The sequence below is a fragment of the Rhodamnia argentea genome, chromosome 10, assembly GCF_020921035.1.
Source record: "Rhodamnia argentea isolate NSW1041297 chromosome 10, ASM2092103v1, whole genome shotgun sequence".
NCBI classification, from domain to species: domain Eukaryota; kingdom Viridiplantae; phylum Streptophyta; class Magnoliopsida; order Myrtales; family Myrtaceae; genus Rhodamnia; species Rhodamnia argentea.
In genome coordinates this window covers 18602116-18623884 of record NC_063159.1, presented here as the reverse complement: position 1 = coordinate 18623884, position 21769 = coordinate 18602116, and the positions used below count along the sequence as shown (strand labels likewise).

The 21769-nt window shown below is 42.0% G+C and overlaps 2 protein-coding genes across 5 annotated transcripts; both read left to right on the top strand.

Moving 5' to 3' along the window:
- The first annotated feature begins 8448 nt into the window (after nucleotides 1-8448).
- On the top strand, nucleotides 8449-11965 carry LOC125312649 (beta-bisabolene synthase-like). Its single transcript, XM_048271430.1, has 7 exons — nucleotides 8449-8686; nucleotides 9703-9964; nucleotides 10048-10423; nucleotides 10515-10730; nucleotides 10993-11131; nucleotides 11239-11487; nucleotides 11663-11965. The coding sequence occupies exons 1-7, from the start codon at nucleotides 8450-8452 to the stop codon at nucleotides 11963-11965; spliced, it is 1782 nt and encodes a 593-aa protein (XP_048127387.1). The 5' UTR covers nucleotide 8449.
- A 3946-nt stretch (nucleotides 11966-15911) lies between these two features.
- On the top strand, nucleotides 15912-21165 carry LOC125312650 (uncharacterized GPI-anchored protein At1g61900-like). Of its 4 annotated transcripts, XM_048271442.1 has the most exons (9): nucleotides 15912-16068; nucleotides 17341-17520; nucleotides 18046-18645; nucleotides 18812-19057; nucleotides 19211-19222; nucleotides 19735-19881; nucleotides 19989-20033; nucleotides 20622-20644; nucleotides 20728-21165. In XM_048271442.1, the coding sequence occupies exons 1-9, from the start codon at nucleotides 16011-16013 to the stop codon at nucleotides 20773-20775; spliced, it is 1359 nt and encodes a 452-aa protein (XP_048127399.1). In that variant the 5' UTR covers nucleotides 15912-16010; the 3' UTR covers nucleotides 20776-21165. The 4 variants fall into 4 exon arrangements, 3 of the variants coding, with proteins under 3 accessions (XP_048127399.1, XP_048127400.1, XP_048127398.1); XM_048271443.1 differs by lacking the exon at nucleotides 20622-20644 and having other exon boundaries at nucleotides 20747-21165; XM_048271441.1 differs by lacking the exon at nucleotides 20622-20644 and having other exon boundaries at nucleotides 20705-21165.
- Nucleotides 21166-21769: the final 604 nt, after the last annotated feature.

Genomic DNA, 21769 nt, shown 5'->3' with positions numbered 1-21769 from the left:
ATTCTTTAAAGCGAATGATAACAATTTATTATGACATGATTTGGCAAATCATACATTGCACTTTGACTTGTATGATTTTTCTCATAGCTTTGCTTTTCTACGTTGCCAAATCATGTCTCAATCTCTGAAGGCAAAGGCGATTTTTTCATTCTAATCTCAATAGATTAAAAAAGGAAAAAAAAAGGGGGGGGCTTTCTATTTGGACTCTCCTCCATAATGAACCATTATTAGCAAAGCATCACTGCTTTTTTTTTTTTTTTTTTGGTCGAAAAGAAACTGCAATTCATTCATCCATAGTCAGAATTACAGTCGCTAGTAGAATAAGATTCGCAATAGATTAAATCCCAAAGTGGTTGGGGGAAGTTGATGAGCCAATTTGAAGGCAACGCTTTTCTTCTATGTGTCTTGGCGATCCAATCAGCCCATTTGCCTCTCGGGGGATAGCTTTCACCTGGACTCCTTGAAGGTGGCCCAACATCGACCCGCATTCGTCTATGAGGTGCCGAACAGCCCATGGGCTTTCCTCCGGCTTCTTTAGACACTCACACAAGAGAGTACAATCGGATTGTACTTCAACTTGCTGCAACGGAAGACTTTGGGCCTGTTTGGTTCAGCATTGCAAATGAGCATTGGGGCTCTAAAGTCCCTTGGCCAAATACAAATGGTGTTTGGTTCATTTTTTGACTCACTTTGGGAAAATGCAATTGCATCTCAAATGCTCTCAAAAGTCCCTTAGCCCAAAGTACCTCTGGAGGTACTTTGGGCTAAGCGACTTTGGCGAAATGCAACTAATTTTTTTATTATTTTAATTTTTTCACCTTTGCTTGCCGCCGCCGCCGCCGCCGATCCACCGCTACCGCGGTCCCCGCTGTCGCGGTCGCCGCCTTGCCGCTGCCGGTCGCCGCGGGCCGCCCGACGCCGCGCCGCCGGCCGCCGCCGCCGTAGCCGGTCGCCACCGCTTTTTTTTCAAAATGAAAAAATATTTTACAAAGTTCATCGCCGGCCACCCGACGCCGCCGCCGGTCGCCGGCCGACGCCGCCGCGGGTCGCCGCCGCCACCGGTCGCCACCACTTTTTTTTCAAAAAGAAAAAATATTTTACAAAATTCATTTTTTCACCAAACAACATTTTCGTCAAAGTTGCTTTTTAAATGGGTTTTTAAAATACACTTTACCAAACACTACTTGCATTTTGAAAAAGGCCTTTAGCCCAAAGGTATTTGCATTTTCTCAAAGTCCCTTGGCCAAATGCTGAACCAAACAGGGCCTTTGGGAACCACTTGCACTTTAACTTCGAAGCCTCTCTTCTCTCTCCTCCATCGACGCGATGAGAGACACCTTCAAAGCTAGGGTTTCGCATTCCATGGCCGAGAGGGCACGAACCGACCTTGCAAAGTCATCAATGACAACACCAGCTTCATCTCGACTCACACCAGCCACAGATCCTTCCAATTCGCCTTCGATCCAGGAGCCATCAACATTTACCTTCACGCATCCGGGCTTCGGGGTGGACCCGCGCTCCGGTACCTCTCTGCTTCTCTGGCTCCTCTTATTCTTCCATTGTAGCCCGAGGCTCGTAGTTGCTACGATCGACTCGCCTCTTCACCATCAGATCTGGGTTTCGGGTGGCGACGGCTAAATATGAAACCATTTCTGCCTTTCCGGATGACCCACGAGACGTTCGCCACCAGCTCGGGCTTCGGGGAGTTTCGATCCGAGTTAAGGACTTCCTTTAGCCACTTATCGAACCTCCGAATATTCATTGGTGTGATCTTCGGGTTTAGTCTCGAGTCTGACCAAATTTGTTTTGTCCATTTGCACAATAGCAGGAGGTGTTCAACTGTTTCGGGGGCTTCGCGACGCATTGGGCAAAGCGGGTCGGGTAATATTTTCGCTTGGACAGATTTTCTGTCGTTGGGATCGCATTGTGGCATGTTGACCATATGAAGTTTCTGATCTTGGGGGGGTTAGGAAGTTGCCAAATAGCCGACCATAGACTCATGGGGGGCCGATACGAAGCCGAGGTTTGAGGTTGCTTGGGTTGCTGTGTTTCTGTGAAAATTTTTTGGTAGCCACTTCTGATAGAATATTTCCCCAGCTTGTTGCCTGTCCGGATTAGCTTGTCACCCTCTGAGTTAGGACATAATGGTGTAGCCATGATTTTTTGGATCGCAGTTTCCAAGAAGAGATTCCTCGGTTTCTACTCATTCCACGTTTCATTTTCGAAGTCTATTAGGTCGGCTACAACTTTTGGGTCATCTCTGTTAGCCGGGCCTCCTATCACTCCGGATGAAAGCCATTTATCTTCCCGAATCTTAATATTCTGCCCATTTCCAACAGCCCAACGAACCTCCGAGCTAATTGCATCTCTTCCCACGAGTAGGCTTTGCCAACCCCATGACGGTCTATTCCCTTTCTTTGCATTCCATACATCTGAATTTTGGAAGTAAATCCCTTTAAAAACTTTGCTCCATAATGATGAGGGGTTGTGAGCAAGTCTCCATGCTTGTTTGCCTAGCATAGCCTTGTTGAAAGAAAGAAGATCTTTGAATCCCAAGCCGCCATCTATCTTACGGCATTTCAGCACATCCCACTTCTTCCAATGCATCCTTGCTTTTGAAGGGTTCTGTTTCCACCAAAAATTTGCTATTCTCTGCTCAATGGCCTTGCATGTTGATATCGGGATCTTGAAAATTGACATCGCATATTGCGGTAGGGCCTGTACCACTGTTTTAATCAGAATCTCCTTCCCCGCTTTTGATAATATATTTTCCTTCCACCCCTCTAACTTCATATTGACCCTTGCTAAGATCCACGCAAACATCTGCTTTTTGGTTTGACCCCAATCCGAGGGGATGCCTAGGTACTTGCCTGTTTTCTCAATAATAGGAACCCGCAATTCGTTGGCCATGTTTGATTTGAGGTGCTCCGGGCATCCCTTACTGAAAAATACCCCCGACTTGTTAAGATTGATTACCCGACCCGAGACATAGCAATATTGATTCAGATCGTTAGCCAAATTTTGGCATTCTCTAAAAGAACCGTCCAGGAAAAAGATTGCATCGTCTGCAAATAATAGGTGAGAGAGAGTTAGGCAGCTACTCCCTAGCTTTATTCCTTTTAACGTGCCATCCTCAATAGCCTTCCCCAATAGATTAGACAGAGTGTTAGCCAAAATGATCAATAGATAAGGGGATAGTGGGTCACCTTGTCTTATTCCTCCGGGTTGGTGAAAGGGAGGTTGAGGCTCTCCGTTAAACTTTATACTAAAGGAAGCAGAGGCCATGCAATGTTTTACCATATTTACCCATTTCTCACAAAAGCCCATCTTGGTCATACTCGCACATAGATAGTCCCATTCCACCCTATCATAAGCTTTTTGCATATCGAGCTTAAGGATGGCTTGGAATTTTCTCTTCCTCTCCCTTGTTCTCAATTGATGGATAACTTCCTGGACGATGAGAATATTGTCTTGTATCAATCTTCCGCTAACAAAGGCACTCTGCTCCGTTGCTATGAGGTTTGGGAGCCAGGGACGGAGACGATTGGCCATGATCGTAGAGATGATCTTGTAGCTGAAGTTACACAAACTTATTGGCCTAAACCGAGAGATTTCCTCCAGGTTAGAGACTTTTGGTATGAGTACAATTTGGGTTTCATTAAGCGCTGGAGGGAAATAACCTAATGTAAAGAAGTCCCCGACCATCTTAAGAATATCCCGCTGTATATCTCCCCAATGGTTGCGGTAGAACAGTCCATTTAGACCATATGGGCCTGGTGCTTTTGCTGCCCCTAACTGGAAAACTGCAGCTTCGACTTCCTCTAGAGATCTTGGGCCTGTTAAAGCATCGTTCATTGCCTAAGTGACTATTTCGGGGCATTGGTCGAGTACCGGGTGGAAGTTTCTTCCGCCGACCGAGCTGTATAAGGTTCTAAAGTAATCCACAGCATGTTGCTTCAATAAATTCTGTTCTCTACACCAGGTTTGGTTGTCGGTTTTCAATAACGAGATCTTATTTCTTTGCCTTCTTTGAATAGTAGTGGCATGGAAGTACTTCGTGTTTCTATCCCCTTCCTTAAGCCAAGTAACTCGAGATCTCATCTTCCAAGAGAGCTCCTCCCGTGTCCACAGCTTCCCAATTTGCTCAATTATACTCTTTGAAGCCTCCCGTTGAGAAGGGTTGGTTACCCCGTTGTTAATGTCTGTGAGTTTTCTTGATAATGAGTCGATTTGGTTTCGCGCGTTAGAAAACTTCTTGCTCCATTTCTTGAGGGCCAAAGTAGCTTTCCTTATCTTTTTTGGAACCTCCGCACCCACTAGCTGTTGGTCACACCACGCACTTCTTACCACATCTTTGCACTCTTCATCTTCTGCCCGGGAAGCTTCAAATTTGAACTCTCTTTTCCTTCTTTTAAAAGGGGGGTGGAGTGAGAGGATGATAGGGCTGTGATCCGAGCCAATTGCTGGCAATGCATATGCTTCCGCATTAGGAAATTCCACTCTCCATTCAATATTACACAAGGCTCTATCTAACCTCTCCTTCACCAAGGCGTCCCCTTCCCTATTGTTTGACCAAGTGAACATGCAGCCCTTACTCTCCAAGTCCATCAATGAACAGTTGTTAATAAACTCCTGGAAAGCCACTAGACGAGAGTGGTCCGCCCCTCTTCTACCCATTTTCTCCCAATGGTATAATATTTCGTTGAAATCCCCCAAACAAACCCAAGGTAAACTATTGACTGAGCTTAATTGCTGAATTTGCTGCCATAAGCTATTTCTTTTCTAGAAATCGGTGGGTGCATGTAAAAAGGTAACCCTCATAAGCACCCCACTCGTCTTGTCCCCGCAAAGTAAGTCTATAAATTCTTTTGAGCTATTTTCCACATCCACTGCCGCTTCATCATCCCGAAAAACAGCTAATCCTCCCGCTATACCTTCCGGATTTACCACTATAGCATTTTGAAGGTGTAACCTTTTTTTAATTCTCTGCACTACTACTTCTTTATTCTTTGTCTCCATGAGGAAGACAAGGTTGGGTCGCTCTTGAGCCACAATGGCTCGCAAATGCTGGACCGTCGGGTGGGGACCCGACCACTGACGGTTCCAACTCATAATCTTCATATAATCCCCGGTGGCTTATTAGGGCTAGCCACCAAAGCCCATTCGTTTCTTTCATCCACCAAAGTGATGGGTGTGTCAAGTAGTGCATCGACATTCTCAACTCTATCGTATGAACCTGGTAGCTCATAGGGGCTGTGCCTTTTTAGCCTCTTTTGCGTTGGGATTTTTGTCACCATCCTTTCTTTCCTAGGCTTGACAGGAGGCCTCCCCAATTCGGTTTGACCGGCGGCTTCAGCTTGAGTTTCTTGACAATATTGGAGGCTAGACGACCCCCTTTTCCTTGGGTTTTGTACCGTCACAATCTGCCCATTAACTTCCTTTCCCCCTTCAGCCTCTACTTCATCGGACTCCCTGTTCATGGGGTTCTCCGGGATCATCTCCTCATCCTCGAACTCTGGTATTTCTTTACTGTAAAATATTTCCCAAAATGGGCTTGGGCTTCTAGCTTCTGCCCTCAACCAACCGCCGAATTTACTCCTTGGTTTTTTCTCAAGTTCACCCTCCTTGTATGGTATCACTTCGCGATCGGTAGTGTAATGCCCTATTCCGCCGCACAAGAAGCAAAACCGAGGTAGTCTCTCATAACGAAAGTCAATCCATAGCTTTTTACGTCCCAAATTCAAGATAGTTCCAGATTTTAGTGGGGAAGCCAAGTTTAGTATCACCCTAGCATTCCCGGTTCTCCTTGGGTTATTGCCTTTAGTCTCGATTTTCACCTCCACTACGTCTCCAATCTTAGAAGCCATTTCGTTAATGATCTCGTCACTCACTCTTCCCCTCGGCAGCCCTATAAACCGAACCCAAAATGGGCAGTGGGTGAATTCATAGCAATGATCGGTGATGTCCGGCTCACATTGTTGGAGTATAAGCAAGTCTCTTGAAAAGCACCATGGCCCTTCCTCCAATACTCTCTTCTTCTCAATCTCTGACTCAAATTTGAAAGAGAAAAACCCCTGCTCCAGCACAGCACACTCTACATTTTCCACCTTCCACGCCTTTCTCATTGTGGCCATAAAGGCCCGAAAGTTAACACTAGGTTTGGATTGAAGTTTTCCATACAACATAAGATTACATTCTTTGATTCTATCCTCTGAGATCTCCTCCTTTGCCATGACCTCGTCACCTTCCGACCACATTTCACCTAGGCTTCTATAGAGAGCAGCCAAGCGAATCTCATTTTCTTCCTCCCTGCTCATAATTTCCATTTCTTTTCGACTACGCCAAGAGAACCTGTCTAATTACTTACCTCTAATTCTTGCTTTGACTGAAAATACTAAACTACAGTGCAGGTTTCACTTACTATAAGGGGTCCTTCTCGGGCATCTGTCAACACCCCAGCAAGCTTGCCGTACATAGCAGGGATGGATGCAGCGCCAACCAAAGGCATCACTGCTTAGCTGACGCCCTTTTTCTTTTTCTTCTCCGATAGCATCAATTGGTCAAAGTCAACATGGACAGAAACATGCGGAATCAAAATTGGCAACAACATCAGGAGAACAAACAAATCAAAGCTTCGGTATTTAGCACACGAAACAAATTGGACATTGGTGTTGATTATTCTAGGCCTACTTCTCCTAATTCATTTTGCGAGTCTTGACAAAAGGGGGGGGTTTTTTTTTTTTTAAGTACCAATAAGAAGAAAACCATTGTAATATCCAAATATCATATCATGTATTTATCGAACAGTTTAATATTTTAAAACAGTTGTCAATGATCTCACAGAATTTTTCATTGTATCATAGCAGAATGAATGCGTTTAAATCTAATTAGGCCCGTTCAATCACAATTCAAAATTCATTTCACATGAGAGGGAAGCATCGAGATATTTAAATATGAAATCACAGGCCTTGTCGGAACTATTTTTCATTTTTTTTCCTTAATTTCTTTCTTCAATTCAAAGAAACGTCGAACCCCAATAAAAGGCAAACTCGTCAATGGTCTGCTTTTGCTCTGGTCTTATCAAACATAAAACGACGACCGCATTTTAAATGCTGTCTTTTTTTTGGTCCAAGCATTTTAAATGCTGTTTGCTCGGTCTGATTTTTCGGGACAAATGAGCCCGTGCAGTGATGCGAAACATCACGTCAATTATCGGTAAAAGAGGTCGTCCGCTAGTCTATTCGTTCCCATTTATTGTACTATTTTTAACAGGAGCTGTGCTTATCAAAATATTTTTCTACGATTCGACTGTTGGCTGTTCTATATCGCAAACGGAAAAAAACAAAAAAAAAAAGGAAAGATGGTCAACACTTTACATCCGTGCATGAATGAATGAATCGCGACGATGAGATGGGAAAGAAAAATTCGTTTGATAATATAATTTTATTTTATTTTTGAAATAAAATTTTGATCCAAAAATAAATTTAAAAGATGAATAAAAATTCTTTTTATCGTCCGCTTCCTCTCTTTTGCGAGCAGTCTTCCTCTCTCTTTTTCTCACATCTATATCGTCAATCGACGTCTGAGGTTTGACGGCCAGTAATCATAAAAATTTTATGCTATTATTGTACAAATTTCTATCTCGAGAGTAGAAATTTTTATTTCGAAGTCAAATATGTTTCTTCGCTCGAAAACTCGTTTGGAGATTTAGGAAAAAGAACGTTTTCTTTATAGAAATAGCTTCCGGAACAAAATTGTTACCGTTCAGCGCGTTGAGAAAAACGTTTTCCTTCGATGTGGGGACGTGACCCACAGGCACGGGGCGCCGGTGCCAAACGTCGCGAATCACATGTGGACGGTCGAGGATGGGTTTGGTCCGTACTGGATTCTGAGGTGCAGCATGAAGTTGGGGCAATGAAGAGCGGGGTGTCGCAGAACGAGAGCGACAGGTTTGACACTTGCGTCTCGGGTTTCTGTACCCCAACCTAATCCCTTCCTCGCGTTTCATGACCGTATTTGGGTTCGCTGGCCACTGGCGAGGCAGCTGTAAGATCGACATTTGGCGCGCCCGTTTCCGGAGACTCCGATCGTGCTCTTCACGGCGGCCGACGAAGGCGGAGGCTCGGGCTCGAGGTCAGAGAAGAAAGAGAGTCAGGCGGCCGAGATAGAGAGGAGGGTGAAGAGAGAAAAAGAGAGGGAGGGAGACGGAGACCGTGACGGTGAGACGAGAGAGCGGGGTTTTTTCTTTTTCTGACTGGTGGGGCCCGTTCCGTACACGTGTGGCATGATAGATGGACATGGGGACCAGATCAGCAATTACGTGGTGTGTAGCCAATATTTTTTCGCCGTGTCGAGGGCTACCGTATTTTTCCCATGACTAGTGCTCCACGACAACGCTAATATAAAAGCATGGTTAGCTTACAAAGAGGCTTGCACCGAATTTTGGACAATGGCACTTCCAGCTCTTTTCACAAGCTTCGTTCCCTCCTCAATCCGCCATGGCCAACCTTCTCCCTCGTTCTTTAGACACCCTCGCTCCTCATTCCCCTCCTCCGCCTCCTCCGGCGCCCGGCCGGTGACATGCACTTCCACGTTTAAAAATCAAGAGATCGTGAGACGTTCAGCGAATTGGAAACCTAACGTGTGGGATTATGACTTTCTGCAGTCACTCAGTGTCGATTGCACGGTAATGGTTCTTTGCTCTCTTTTTCAGCTCAAAATCGGAAAAACTATCCAAAAAATCCTAAACCTATTGTACAGCGGTCAATTCGATCATGAAATTTTTTATTGGGTCGATTTAATCATAAACATTATAATTATGCCAATTTATTCGTAAACACTTTGACGATTTCCTAATTTAATCCCGAAGCTTTTGATAAATTGTCAATGTAGTTTTTTTAATCAATTATCCAAATAAATGGGTTTAGGACTAAATTGATAAAATTTCAAAAGGTTTAGGACTAAGCTGACATAATTGAAAGGTTTAGAACTTAATTGACCACCGTATAATATGTTTATGACTAAATTGACACAATTGAAAAGTTTAAAACTAAATTGCCCGGCGCACAATAAATTTAAGACTTTTTGGACAATTTATCCCTCACAAAACCAACCTAGCTAAGTTAAAGGGGGGCAAAGCAAGAACTTGGTTGTAAAAAAGCAACATCAGTTTGGGATTGTGTGCACTTTTGTATATGTTTATATATGTCATTCGTGATATGAAATATCAATTTACACATTCACCGACTACCACTCTATCAAATATATGACCAACCCCAACAAAGAAACTATAGGAGATACAACGGGAAAATTACCAAAAAAGTCAAAAATTTATTGTAATTATATCAATTTAGTCCTAAATTTTTTTTTTTTACCAATTCAATCCTAAAACTTTTGCAATTGTGTCATTTCAGTCGCCAGAGCTAATATGGACACCGGCCAATGGGCAATCAAATATTTTAATATTTTTGAATTTTTTATGATATTTTTATGTTTTTTCTTTTCTTATTTTTTCTTCCCCTCTCCACCACACCCCACCCCACCTCTAGCCGGTTGCCATAGTCCGACGACCGGCCGGAGGGGCGGCCGGAGAGGCCGACTCGCCATGCCACGGCGGGGGTCAATATTCAACTCTGCTTATGCATTAACTTTCATTAAGATCCCCTTCTTTATATTTGAATTTTGAATTTTTCACGTGTCTAGGAGGATAATTATACCGAGCAAGTGCAAAGGTTCAAGGAAGATGTCGAGGGTCTATTCGACGGGGAGATGAACCAGGTGGCCAAGCTCGAGTTCATTGACGCAGTTCAAAGACTAGGACTAGGATACCATTTCGAGATGGAGATCAAGAACGCTCTCAGCTCCATCAACAACGCCATTGAAGATGCTCAGCTTTTGGACCGCCTCTACACCACTACCCTGCGATTCCGGCTACTCGGACAACATGGATACAACGTACCGCAAGGTAGTCGCTACTAGTTAATCTTTTGTTGAATCATGTTGACACATCAAAATTTACTCTACTGTTTTCTTTTGTTGGACGTATAGATGTGTTCCGAAAATTTATGAACAAGACGGACACGTTTGACGAATCGCTCAATATGGATGTAAAGGGGCTCCTCGGTCTTTATGAAGCTTCTTTTCATGGATTGGAAGGTGAAACCATACTTGATGAAGCTAGGAACTTTGCTTCTAAGCACCTGAAGGATCTAAACCTCGACGAACTTCCCGCTATACTAGCTAGCCACGTGAGTCATGCATTAGATATGCCGATCCACTGGAGGCCCAACAGGTTGGAGGCTCGGTGGTTCATGGACATGTACGAGAAACAGCAAGACATGATCCCCTCTTTACTACGATTGGCTAAATTAGACTTCAATTTAGTGCAATCAGTCCATAAGAAGGAAGTTAGCAATATGGCAAGGTATACGCAATCACTCTATAAATAGTTTTGAAACACCGAACATACAGAAGCACATTTAGATTGACTTAGTCGTATATGGCAAATTTCTCAGGTGGTGGGTCGAACTTGGCGCGAACAAGATGACCTTCTTTAGGGACAGGCTAGTGGAACACTATTTTTGGAACTGTGCAATGGTTTTTGAACCCCAATACACAACATACAGAGAAATGACAACCAAGCTTACGTGTATGGTGACACTTATCGATGACGTTTATGATGTATATGGGACCCTGGAAGAACTTGAGCTCTTAACAAATTTCATTGTCAGGTTAGTATAGTATGATTACCATTGTCATTTTCCATTGTCACTATTATTGATTAGTCTCTAAATGCTACAAGGGATATTGACCTTGAGAGTTTCAAGATATAAATTCTCCAATCTTTTTTAAACATATCACCATTTAAGTTAGCCACTTCCCTCTATGTTTAATAATGAAGTAATAGTAAGTACAACTTTCTCTGTTATTACAAAAAGCGTATTGAGCGATGGTAAAATTTGCAAAATGTCGAAATGGTGATATCTTATCTAGGTGGGACATCACAGACATCGACAAGCTTCCTCCAATAATAAGGGACAGTTACATGGCCTTGTACAATACGACCAACGAAATTGGGTATTGGACAATGAGAGAGCTAGGAATCAACACCATCCCTTACATGCGAAAAGCGGTATTCTCGACTTGCTATATCTTTTACCTAATAATCTCTAACCCCTCTAGGACAACTCACTTTTCTACTTCTAACTTTTGATTATGACTTCTCCTTAAATCCTACAGTGGGCGGATGAATGTGAGGCCTACATAAAGGAGGCCCGTTGGTACAACAAGGGCATTAAACCTACACTGAAGGAGTACATAAACAATGCAGTGGATTCAATCGGAGGGCTGATTATGCTGTTGGCCAGCTACTTCCTAACCACGGATGAAATGATGGAAGAGGGACTTGACTACGTGTCGAAAATCCCCAGTGTCATGCATTGTTCTGCCAAGATTGTTCGACTCAACAACGATCTCAGTACATCATCGGTAACTTGCTTTGACATTTGTTCTTCTTTTTGTAAGTAATCGTCACGAAAAAGAAGCATATTATTGATATGTTAACAACGATGCTCTTTTAATTTTTTTTTTAATATTTTTTTATACGAATGAAAAACGAATTTGAGACTTACGGATGTAACTCATCAATGTTGTTCATACTCAGTATGAATTAGCACGAGGAGACAACTTCAAGGCGTTGAAATGCTTCATGAATGAAACCGGCGCTTCAGAAGAGGCCGCGCGGGAACACATGAGGCATTTGGTGCACGAGACATGGAAGCGGATGAACAAAGGCGTGTTTGAGGACTACCCGTTTCCTGGATTCGGCCCATTCCTCGGTGCTTGTTTGAACTTGGCACGAGCCTCTCAGTGCTTTTACCAATATGGAGACGGACATGGCCTTCCTGACCACGAAATCGAGAAGCATCTTGTGCCGGCTTTATTCGAACCCGTACCCCTTGATTAAGGATCCATTATTGACCAAGCTCATGCTTTAGGAATGGAAGTCTATCGACGGGCATCTGTACGAACAGGAGGCGGATGCAATAAAAGAAAGAATCCATGCACTTGTCTCTCTTTATTTTCATGTCCGAGTCCTAAAAGTCAACGACCACACACTGCCCACTATAAAAATATAAATCAACTAAATTCCAGAATTTAGTTCTGACGAAAATTTCCACTTAATTATTCATCAAATGCATTAGGAATAAGTGCATTGAAAGTAGGAACATCAACCCGATACAACTCTAATGAGAATCTAAAAGGACGGCCATACTTTTCGCCGATCTAGGCAATGTACTGAAATGAAAAGATATTCTAAAATTTGGGAATAGAATAACCATGAAAACTTTTTGAATTTTTCACGAAAAGTCGAGGGAATAGATTGGACTTTTAGGAATAGCTCAGGAACTACAATGAACAATTACCACAGGTCAACGGAATTGAAAGTTCAAAAATAACATTACATGTTGGGCTAAAGTTTAGGAACTATTTGCATCATTAATCTAAAGAAAAACTATGTTTCAAGGGCAATTGGCCTAAATTCGATTCTCGTGTATGGGTCCGAATCCAAAAATGACAACAGTCCTACCCGAACTCGATTCATAAGATTTTTGGAATTGCCAACCGACTCGACCCGGAACTGGAAAATTTGAGATTTGACTGGGCCTCGCGAAGCTAGTTGGAGCTCGTCCAATTAAGGGACTAATCGTGCAGGCCCATAAGCACCGGGATTTTGTTCTTCGCCACCATTCACAACTCCTCCATTTTTCATTTCGAAAGTAAGTCTGAGACTTATTGCAGCTTTCGGAAAAAGGACACTTCAGCGGCGCTCATTTGAAGGTCATAACATTTCCATCGATTACTTGCTACGACTTCCGTGTGCATTTACTTAAGTACCATATCTTTTCGACCAATCACATAAGAGACATACTATTTATAAATAATAAAAAAATTCACCGTAAGTGTTGGAAATTTGACGTGATATGGCACCGATGATCACCCCCCCCTCCTCTCAAATTATGGCATTTGGGTGAACAACTTGTAAAGGTTATATAGCACTCGAGAGATTGATTGAAAAGTTAGGACACTCGAAATGAGCTGCGTAACAAGAATCGTCGCGTTAGCAATGTGCTTATCTCTCACAATCTCTATAAAAGAAAAGTAGCTCAACCTCCGGAGAATTGAGAGTTCATTTGATTATTATCCCATGTCTACATTAATGTCGGAAAAAAATGAAAACGGGATGGAATTGAAACTTTTGGAACCCAAAGCGTGAGAATCAAATTCCGTGAATGGATAAAAACTATGGATTTTAAGGCTGCGTGTGGAAGTGGGGAGACGAGAGAGATTGTGGAAGCATCTCTTTTTAAAAATTATCACTTACAATAATCATCAATTAATAGATACAAATCAATTTCATCACTAGCAATAATTTATATCTAAGTATTTTCGAGAACAATGTCAATATTTTTTACTTATTATTTTTGTAAGTGATACAAATGATAGTTTTTTAAAAAAATATTTTTCAAATCATTTAATTTTTGTGAAATAAATAGAGTGCGTCGATGATTCAACGATGAGCCTGGGGGAAACGTGAAGAGGTTAGAGACTCGAAAGAATTTTTAGAAAAAGAAGAAGTAAAACCAAAGCTTCATGCTAATCAACGGCTGGCCTTTCTCCGCTGCGCATCGGGACGTGGTCAAACCCCGCTATTTCGCGCTCGTTCCGGAACACCTCATGCGCCGAAGCAATTCCCGAGATAGTGGCAGTGCATGGCACCCCGGATCCAGATAGAACCATGAGAGCTATTCATATATTCTTGTTGAGTTTTACATCCTTACGTGGTTTTGTAGGAATATATCCGCGCTATTATAAAAACGGTTGTCATAAAGCAAATTAAGTGAAAGTGCGTCCACCCGCATCGTATTGCTCGAACTCGAATTTCTTCATACACTAATAATCTCTGTCTCTATTTAGGACGTGGAATTTAGCGGTGACGGTTTTAATGTGAGAACATGACGGCGCGACATGAAAACTATTTGAGAAAATCTTGAATTTCTTCGCATGCTGGTGCCGTCGGCCGACGGATTTCAACTATAAAATCAGCCTGTGCGGCACTTGGCGAGCCGAGAAACGCCAGGACAGACTTCTTTCTCATGTTGCTCCCAAGAACAATACGACGAACGACTTCCTCGCATCGGATCGTATCACATCCAGCTAAATTTGGATAGGAGTGAGCATGGTTTCGGGGTAGAACCGGGAACCCGAAATCGAAATCTATGGAAACCGGTCCGGTTCCAAGGTGGGTAGATTCCGGATTTCAAAAATTGAGGATCATATTTTAATGGGTAGGTTCTAGGTTCCACTACCTAGAATCCGGAATTTAGAACTTGGACCATAGATTGAAATAAATTTTTGTGTTTTTCTTGGTATATATTTTCGTACGATCATACAATGTTTTATGTCGTCCGATGATGAGTATATGATACGGAGTCAAACAAATTTTTAGATTCTAGGTTTTAAAAAATGAGGAACTTGTTCCAATGAGTTGGTTTCAAGTTCTAAATATAACCCGTCTGAAACATAAAACTGCTCACATCTAATTACCCTTAGCGGTTATAGCATTCACTCTCATTTTGCTTAACTAAAAAAGAAAAATAAAATAAAATAAAAGAAATTGGCAGATTCTCGAATATCCGGAATCAACTTTAGAACCCGTGATTGGGTAGGTTCCGGGTTCCAAGGTATGACGAGTAGATTTCAAGGTTCCAAAAATTAAGAAACCTATTTCGACGGGTAGGTTCTAGGTTCCAAGTGAAATCTAGAACTGCTCAACTCTAAATTTGGTTTTCAAGTCCATCCAACGAGAAGAACAAAACACTTTAGGCACCCCAACTGGTTTCCATCTGCCATGGTCTCATCATGAGAGTGACATTAGCTTTAGATCGGTTCATACACGGGAGGTCAACCCCAATTTCAGAGTACACTACCCTCGACTCTTCCTTCTACTCCCTCTTCGAACCCCGTTCTTTGGCTTTGATATTCTTTCCATACTAACATCCTTTACCTTACCATTTTTCAGCCTAACGATTAGTAATTGAGGAATTTTTTGCTTCAAAGACTACGCTTCGTCATGCCTTCTCCCTAAAATGGGCTTCGTCTAATAGTCCTAATAGAGTAGGCAACGGAATTAATTTTTGTGTGAGTTAACCTTTTAGTGCTGAAATGAACATCCAGCCAAGAGTTGGTGGTCTCTATAGATGTAATCTTTCTATTCTAGAATTCTTAAAACAAATCACCCCGACGCCACTTTCACGAACCAATTGTATTTTCTTTTTTGCATCGCTCACTCATTATAATGACACCAGCAAGCTCCATTCATAAAGGTTAGATGAGTGCGGGAGGAGCTGGGACACGGGACTTTCGATCTCGTAGTGTCGTATACGTGCACGGATGAAGGCCCCGAAATATCCTGTCCGTGATGCTAAGCTACGACATGGCAAGAGCATAAAAAATCTAGTCGATTTTAAGAGCCTTTTTTCATCAATTCTAAGTGAGGCTGAGGCACTAGAATTTACTAAGATAAGGAAACAGATAGATGGACGACTCTATTAAATGCGACGATGGCACACCAATTCTGGCTAAATAATTCACGCAGTATTCTTTGGGAAGCAACCTCTCACGTGACTCCGGGATCTCGGCACGTGATTCTCTCTTTCTCTCCGGCTTCCCCTCGCTCGTGTGACGATAACTGTTCACCGAGTGTTTCCGAGTGAAGCACCCGCTCCCTCGCTCTGCGAAGTTCCCCTTCTTCTTCTTCTTCTTCTGCCTTTTCCTTTTTCAACGCTCCGTACAGTCTATTTAATATGCAGATTCTCAGGGCCTGATTTTTCAATTGCTGAGCACTGGGATGTGTTTGCCACTTCTGCATTAGTCTCTCTTTTCCGGTCTGTTCATTTTTGCATTCACATTCCCTGCTTTTGCAATTGCAAAACCAATAAGGTGAAAACATGAGAGAGAGATTGGGCGGTGGTCTCACACCTCAACAGATTCTGCTGGCAATTCTTTGTAAGTGTTCTCATTCCCTTTTTTTTTGGCAGCCTGTGTGTTTATGTGGCATGAATTTTCGTTTTTTTGGCAAATAAACTCATTGGGTTGTCTTGAATGCTTATCTTTGGAGGACCCGAGTCTGGTTGATTTTCTGGTTTGCTCTGTTGTGTGAGTTCTCTGTTCTTCTGCTTATCAAGAATCTAGCTTTTTAAATTTCTGCCACTGGACAGCCAACTTTGATTCCAGCTCCAATTCTTGTCGAGGCTCTTGTTTTGGTGCAATTTCTTCATAGTTTGGTGCTTTTGACCTCCTGTTGGGAAATATTTTAAGGTGAAAAAGCTGTTAAAACCAAAAGGGTAGGGACGAATTTTAGCAGAACGTATCTTAGCACAAAACCTGTGGAAGAACAAGGTTTGATGGGAACGGTTTTTCGTACTTCTGAGAGGATTTGTTGGTGTATCGAATCAATCTAAAAACCTTTTTCAGATGCATAAGAAGGGTGTCATACTTGATTTGTATTGTTAGAGCTTGTGAGGAAGTTCAATGTAGAATTGCTAAAACTTGGGATGGGCATTGATTTCTAAAGAGGACTCTGAAAAGGCAACCAGTATCTCATTTTGGGTCCATAATGCACAATAAATTGGTGGAATCTTTTGCGCATGCAAGTTTCTTAGCCAAGTTGTGCTGCAGAAAGTATTGTTATGAATGCTAAATTTCTAATGAAAAGCTAAATTGATGGTTTTGCCGGCCAGTTTTACTGATTGACCTAATTAGCTTCTTGGAGCGATGGTAGCTTATCAGTTTGGGTTTCGGTGTAGTTAAAATGTTGAAGGTCTTCAAAGCCCTTTTTTCCTTTGCCATAATTACTTGCAGGAGAATTAGAATGTGTTTATGGTTTCGAGTTGGTACATCCACTAAGCTAAACTGAGCTGGTTGGTCTGTAATATTCCTAAAAACAAAATCATTCTCCAGCTTGTGGGAAACTTGTGATACAGAAGTTATGGTGTCTATTTTGTGCAATGTTCTCTCAGACCGAAGGAAACTCAAAATGTTGCTTTAACGACTTTCTAAGATGGCTTCTAGGGTCCGCTTGGACCCAAATTTGTGATTTCCAAGTTATATTATGTTGCTTTTGAACAATTTACTATTTAAAATTGAGAACTTTAGTATTATTATTTTATCATACAACAAATCAATACGAGATGGCAACTGTATGCTTATCAGCCATATTCATGTCTTCCTTCGTGTGTATGACGGGCTATCAATCATGGAGCTCCTTTGTCTCTGCAGGTTTAGATGTCTCCTGTTGCAGCTCAATTCTTGGTGATGAACACAATACTTTACTTTCAATAAAGAGAAGTGCGGTGACTCCAGATATCTCGCCCAGTGCAGAACCTGAACCTTTTCTCCCTAGTTTAGCTCCTTCACCATTGATGCCATTCACAAATGCCACTGTGCCAAAATTATCAGGTGCGTTTCACTTGCTCAAATACCATATGAACAAAGGTTTGCCTAAGCAATGTCACTTAGGCTTGACCAAAAGTATTCTGGATGTGCTTGGGGCAAACTACTCTGAGTTTCCTGAGTATGACTCTTGTGGAAAGCTTCCCAAAATAATCATGCTTGTAGGGCACCCGTTTCTTTTAGTTGGCTTTGACCTGAACATTGAAGCTCCTATTTGCATTACTTCTTCTTGAATCAAGTACCACAGTGGGTTTTCATGGACACGTGACAGGATTTCACACTATGATGCAGGTTAACTGCATCCATGATTGCAAACTGGTGTGAACATGTGACAGTTACTCTTGGCATTGATTAATCCCCATGTGTTCTTTCTACGGGAGTTTGAATTATGAACCATTTTCTTGTGTCCACACAGATTTTGGTCAATTAAGGCCTATCCCACTTGACTTTCTTGACTGGAGTAGAACTATCTTTTCGTGAAGGCAGTGCACCTGGCCTAATTTTCTGTTGCTTTTGGTTTTGGTTCATCAGGACTTTGCAGCTTGAATTTTTCAGCAGCACAAAGCATCATGAGTATAACAGCGACGGACTGTTGGGCTTCATTTGCACCCTATTTAGCTAATGTGGTATGTTGTCCTCAGTTTGATGCCACGCTGGTCATTCTCATGGGGCAGTCCAGTAAAAACTCTGGGATGCTTGCTTTAAATGCAACTCATTCCAACCATTGCCTCTCAGATGTTATAACAATCCTAGAGGCTCAAGGTGCTAATGGAACTCTCCAAAGCATATGCTCTGTTTCTCCTGCAAACCTCACTGCTGCCTCCTGCCCTATCATCGATGTCAATGAGTTTGAGAGCAGCGTTGACACCTCAAGACTTCTAACTGCTTGTGAAAAATTTGATCCTGTGAAGGAGTGCTGTGACCAAACTTGCCAAAACGCAATTTTAGATGCAGCCCAGAAACTATCCTTGAATGGCATGTCGAGTTCAGATGGGATTCCTATCTCACCTGGGCACTCAAACGGGGTTGATGATTGTAAGAATATAGTCCTGCGATGGTTGGCAAGTAAACTGGATCCCTCCTCTGCTAACAGTGCCCTTAGGGGCCTCTCTAATTGCAATACAAACAAAGGTAAGTATGTAGTGGAAAAGTAGGTACACATGCATGCAAATGTGCATGGTTGATCACTTTTTTCTAATCACATTCTGTTTGGTACTGCTTGTCATTGAGTGCTTTCGGAAAATTCCCGGAGCTATTTTAATTCCCTATTTTGATATATGTTCTTTATCTGATACAGTTTGTCCGCTGAAATTCCCAAACATAACGACAGTTTCAAAAGAATGTGTGGGACTGATAAATGACCAAACAGCTTGCTGTAAAGCAATGGAGGGCTATGTTTCCCACTTACAGGAGCAGAGCTTCCTAACCAACTTGCAAGCATTACATTGTGCTACGTATCTTGGTATCAAATTGCAGCAAGCCAACGTCTCAAAGAATCTCTATAATCTTTGTCATATAAACCTCAAGGATTTCTCTCTTCAAGGTCAGCAAATCCTTTTTCTCTCCCTTTTCTTCCCTTCTTGTGGCTAAGCGAGCAATTTGCCGTCTGGTTCAGTCTTGTCAAGAACTGATACTGACCAATGACTTTATTGTACGTCATCATCTATGATGGGGGTTCCCGAATGGGATGCTTCAGCTTTATCACAAGGTAACATCCTAATCTTACGATTGCCTTCGATTCTAAATACTAGTATCATGCAGTCGCTTATTCTGTCTTTTGAGTGACAAATTTCAATCTCGAGTCTAATGTCTGATTCCCACTTGGTTCTTTGGTGAAGCATCACTGGATAGAAAGGGTTGCGAGGTTTCTGATTTTACACACATCTTTTTTTCGAAAGCATGAAGTGAAAAGGTTGAGCTCATATTTCTTCTCAAAATCATAACGACTTTTAGGCTCATATTTACTTGTCTATTACCCTGTATGACATGGTCTTTGAGAATGAAACAATCCAAATGGGTACAAATTGTGCTATCTCTGCTTTCATATAAGATCCCGATTCAAGATATTCAGTGCTAAATAACCTTAACAACAACATTGCCTTGGTAAGCTAAATTCACAAGTTTCAAAGCATTCACATAAGTACCGGATGAACTTATTGGACTCTGTTCTTGCTGTATATTGCTTCCTGAGAAATTGAAAATTCCATTGAATTTGTCCAGAATCTGGCTGTCTTCTACCAAGCCTACCTTCAGATGCGACATTTGACCAAATGTCAGGAGTAAGCTTCATATGTGATCTCAACGACAACATTGCAGCTCCGTGGCCGTTGTCCACTTCTCTCGCACCTTTGCCTTCTTGCAACAAAAGTACATCTCACCTATCTGTCTTTCTCTCGTATGTTGGTACTTCGCCTTTGGTACTTTGGTTTTGGCACTTCTGTTCCCGACATGTTTTCTCTTTCTTTGCATTGCAGCTAGCAAAATTCCGGCTCTTCCCAAAGCATCGTCTGCGCACTGCGGTAAGGAAATTTGTACCATTTCTAACTGAATGTTATACTGTCATTACTTGTTGATCGTGTCTTATGGAACGATAACTACCATTTTCCCTAGTTCAACCCATATTAAGGTCTCTTTGAGTGCATGTGATAGCTTAGCGGTAAATTTTTGCGTATTAAGGTCACTGTAGAGATCCAGATTTTTTTCTTCTTGATTGGCATCCGGACGGGCATGAGTGCCTGAGTGGTCTGAATGCAGGATACATTCGAGAAGGTCATTGCTTGCTGAATCGAGCCCTTTTCTTATTTTATTTAATTGAAATAAAGAAATTTGGTTACGACGCCTAAGAGGTTTATTCGGAAATTATCGAGTCAGTTGGCCCTAGAGTTTGAAATGGATGCAAGGTGCATAGATTGATGTGATACTGCTTCGACTTAATTAGTAGAAGTTCACAACAGTGTTCACATTCTTTGACAAAATGTCACTTGTAAGATCTTCATCAGCGGCGTCTTTGCATTGCAAATATGTGGTGTGGTTCATGTGAGGGCGACATCTTCGTTGTAGCATTTGGTCTCAAGTACTAAGGTTTTTGTGATGCACTTGACATGCAGGGGCTTGCATCGAAAATTTACTGGTGACGCTTATAGTGTTCGGTCTCAAATATTAAGGTTTTTGTGATGCACTTGACATGCAGGGGCTTGCATAAAAAATTTACTGGTGACGCTGCTATTTGCAACCTTGCTGTTTCTCAAGATGCCCCCTTGAATTCCTAGCTGCCATTCGAGCTGTTCCGTAGATAGGAGTTTATTCTCATCTCATTTGTCCCTCCGAAGTTGGAGGACGACGAAATCATACTTAGAATCAACTTTGCAGGACGGGGGAATGTATCGACAAGCACAATGCTTGACATCTCCATTCTTTACCAGGCAACCTCTGTAACTGTAATAGCCTTTAGGAAAAAAGGCGTGAGGGAGCACCATTCTTCTAGCTCCACATAATAAATCCTGTAACAAGATACTCATATACAAGTGGAAAAAAGGTTTGCATTCTCCTCTTTAAATCGATTTACTTTCTGTTTTTTCGAATGTTTTACTACTAAGATGTGTATTACCCACCCACTGCAACTACTCTATCAATGTGCAAGATTATTCAAGTTTCAACTTTTTGTTAACCACCCATTGCCCATTTCTAAGTGTTTAATGTCCTAAGTATCCATTTGTTTCAAAATATTTTTTGATTTTTCGGTGTTTGGTTTACTGAAAATAAACTAGTCAAAGAAAATTTTTTCACCCATGAAAAAAGTTGATGAAATGATTTCATGGGTGACTTTTTCCCTCATCTTTCCTCCATTTACGTTCTTCTTATTTTTGATTGTTTTTGTCTTTCTATTTTTTATTTTTTATTTTACAATGCTCTATTTTTTATTTATATTTTTTTTTCCTGTCTCCGTCGATCGCCAATCACGATGACCAGCCACAGGCGAGGCATGAGCTCGAACCTCGCTGGCCTCGGATAGGCGAGGCGAGGCTCGGCCTCGCTAGCCTCGAGTAGGTGAGGTGAGGTGAGGCTTGACCTCGCGAGGCTCAAGCTCAGCCTTGCCTGTGGCCGGTCGTCGTGGCCAACGATCGACAAAAGTAGAAAGCAAGGAAAAGAAAGCAGAGAGAAAAAGAAAAGATGAATATAAAACTATGAAAAATTAAAAATTATTACAAAAATTGGTAGTTTTTTGATACCTAATACATAAAAAAGGTTCATCAAG

What these genes read in the sequence shown, in the direction of transcription:
- LOC125312649 (XM_048271430.1), top strand. Translation starts at nt 8,450, where the DNA reads ATGGCACTTCCAGCTCTTTTCACAAGCTTCGTTCCCTCCTCAATCCGC. An exon ending in GAAGTTAGCAATATGGCAAG is followed by an intron (nt 10,424 to 10,514) that starts GTATACGCAATC and finishes CAAATTTCTCAG; the next exon opens with GTGGTGGGTCGAACTTGGCG. An exon ending in ACGATCTCAGTACATCATCG is followed by an intron (nt 11,488 to 11,662) that starts GTAACTTGCTTT and finishes GTTCATACTCAG; the next exon opens with TATGAATTAGCACGAGGAGA.
- LOC125312650 (XM_048271441.1), top strand. Translation starts at nt 16,011, where the DNA reads ATGAGAGAGAGATTGGGCGGTGGTCTCACACCTCAACAGATTCTGCTG. An exon ending in GATTCTGCTGGCAATTCTTT is followed by an intron (nt 16,069 to 17,340) that starts GTAAGTGTTCTC and finishes TTGTCTCTGCAG; the next exon opens with GTTTAGATGTCTCCTGTTGC. An exon ending in CACTGTGCCAAAATTATCAG is followed by an intron (nt 17,521 to 18,045) that starts GTGCGTTTCACT and finishes TTGGTTCATCAG; the next exon opens with GACTTTGCAGCTTGAATTTT.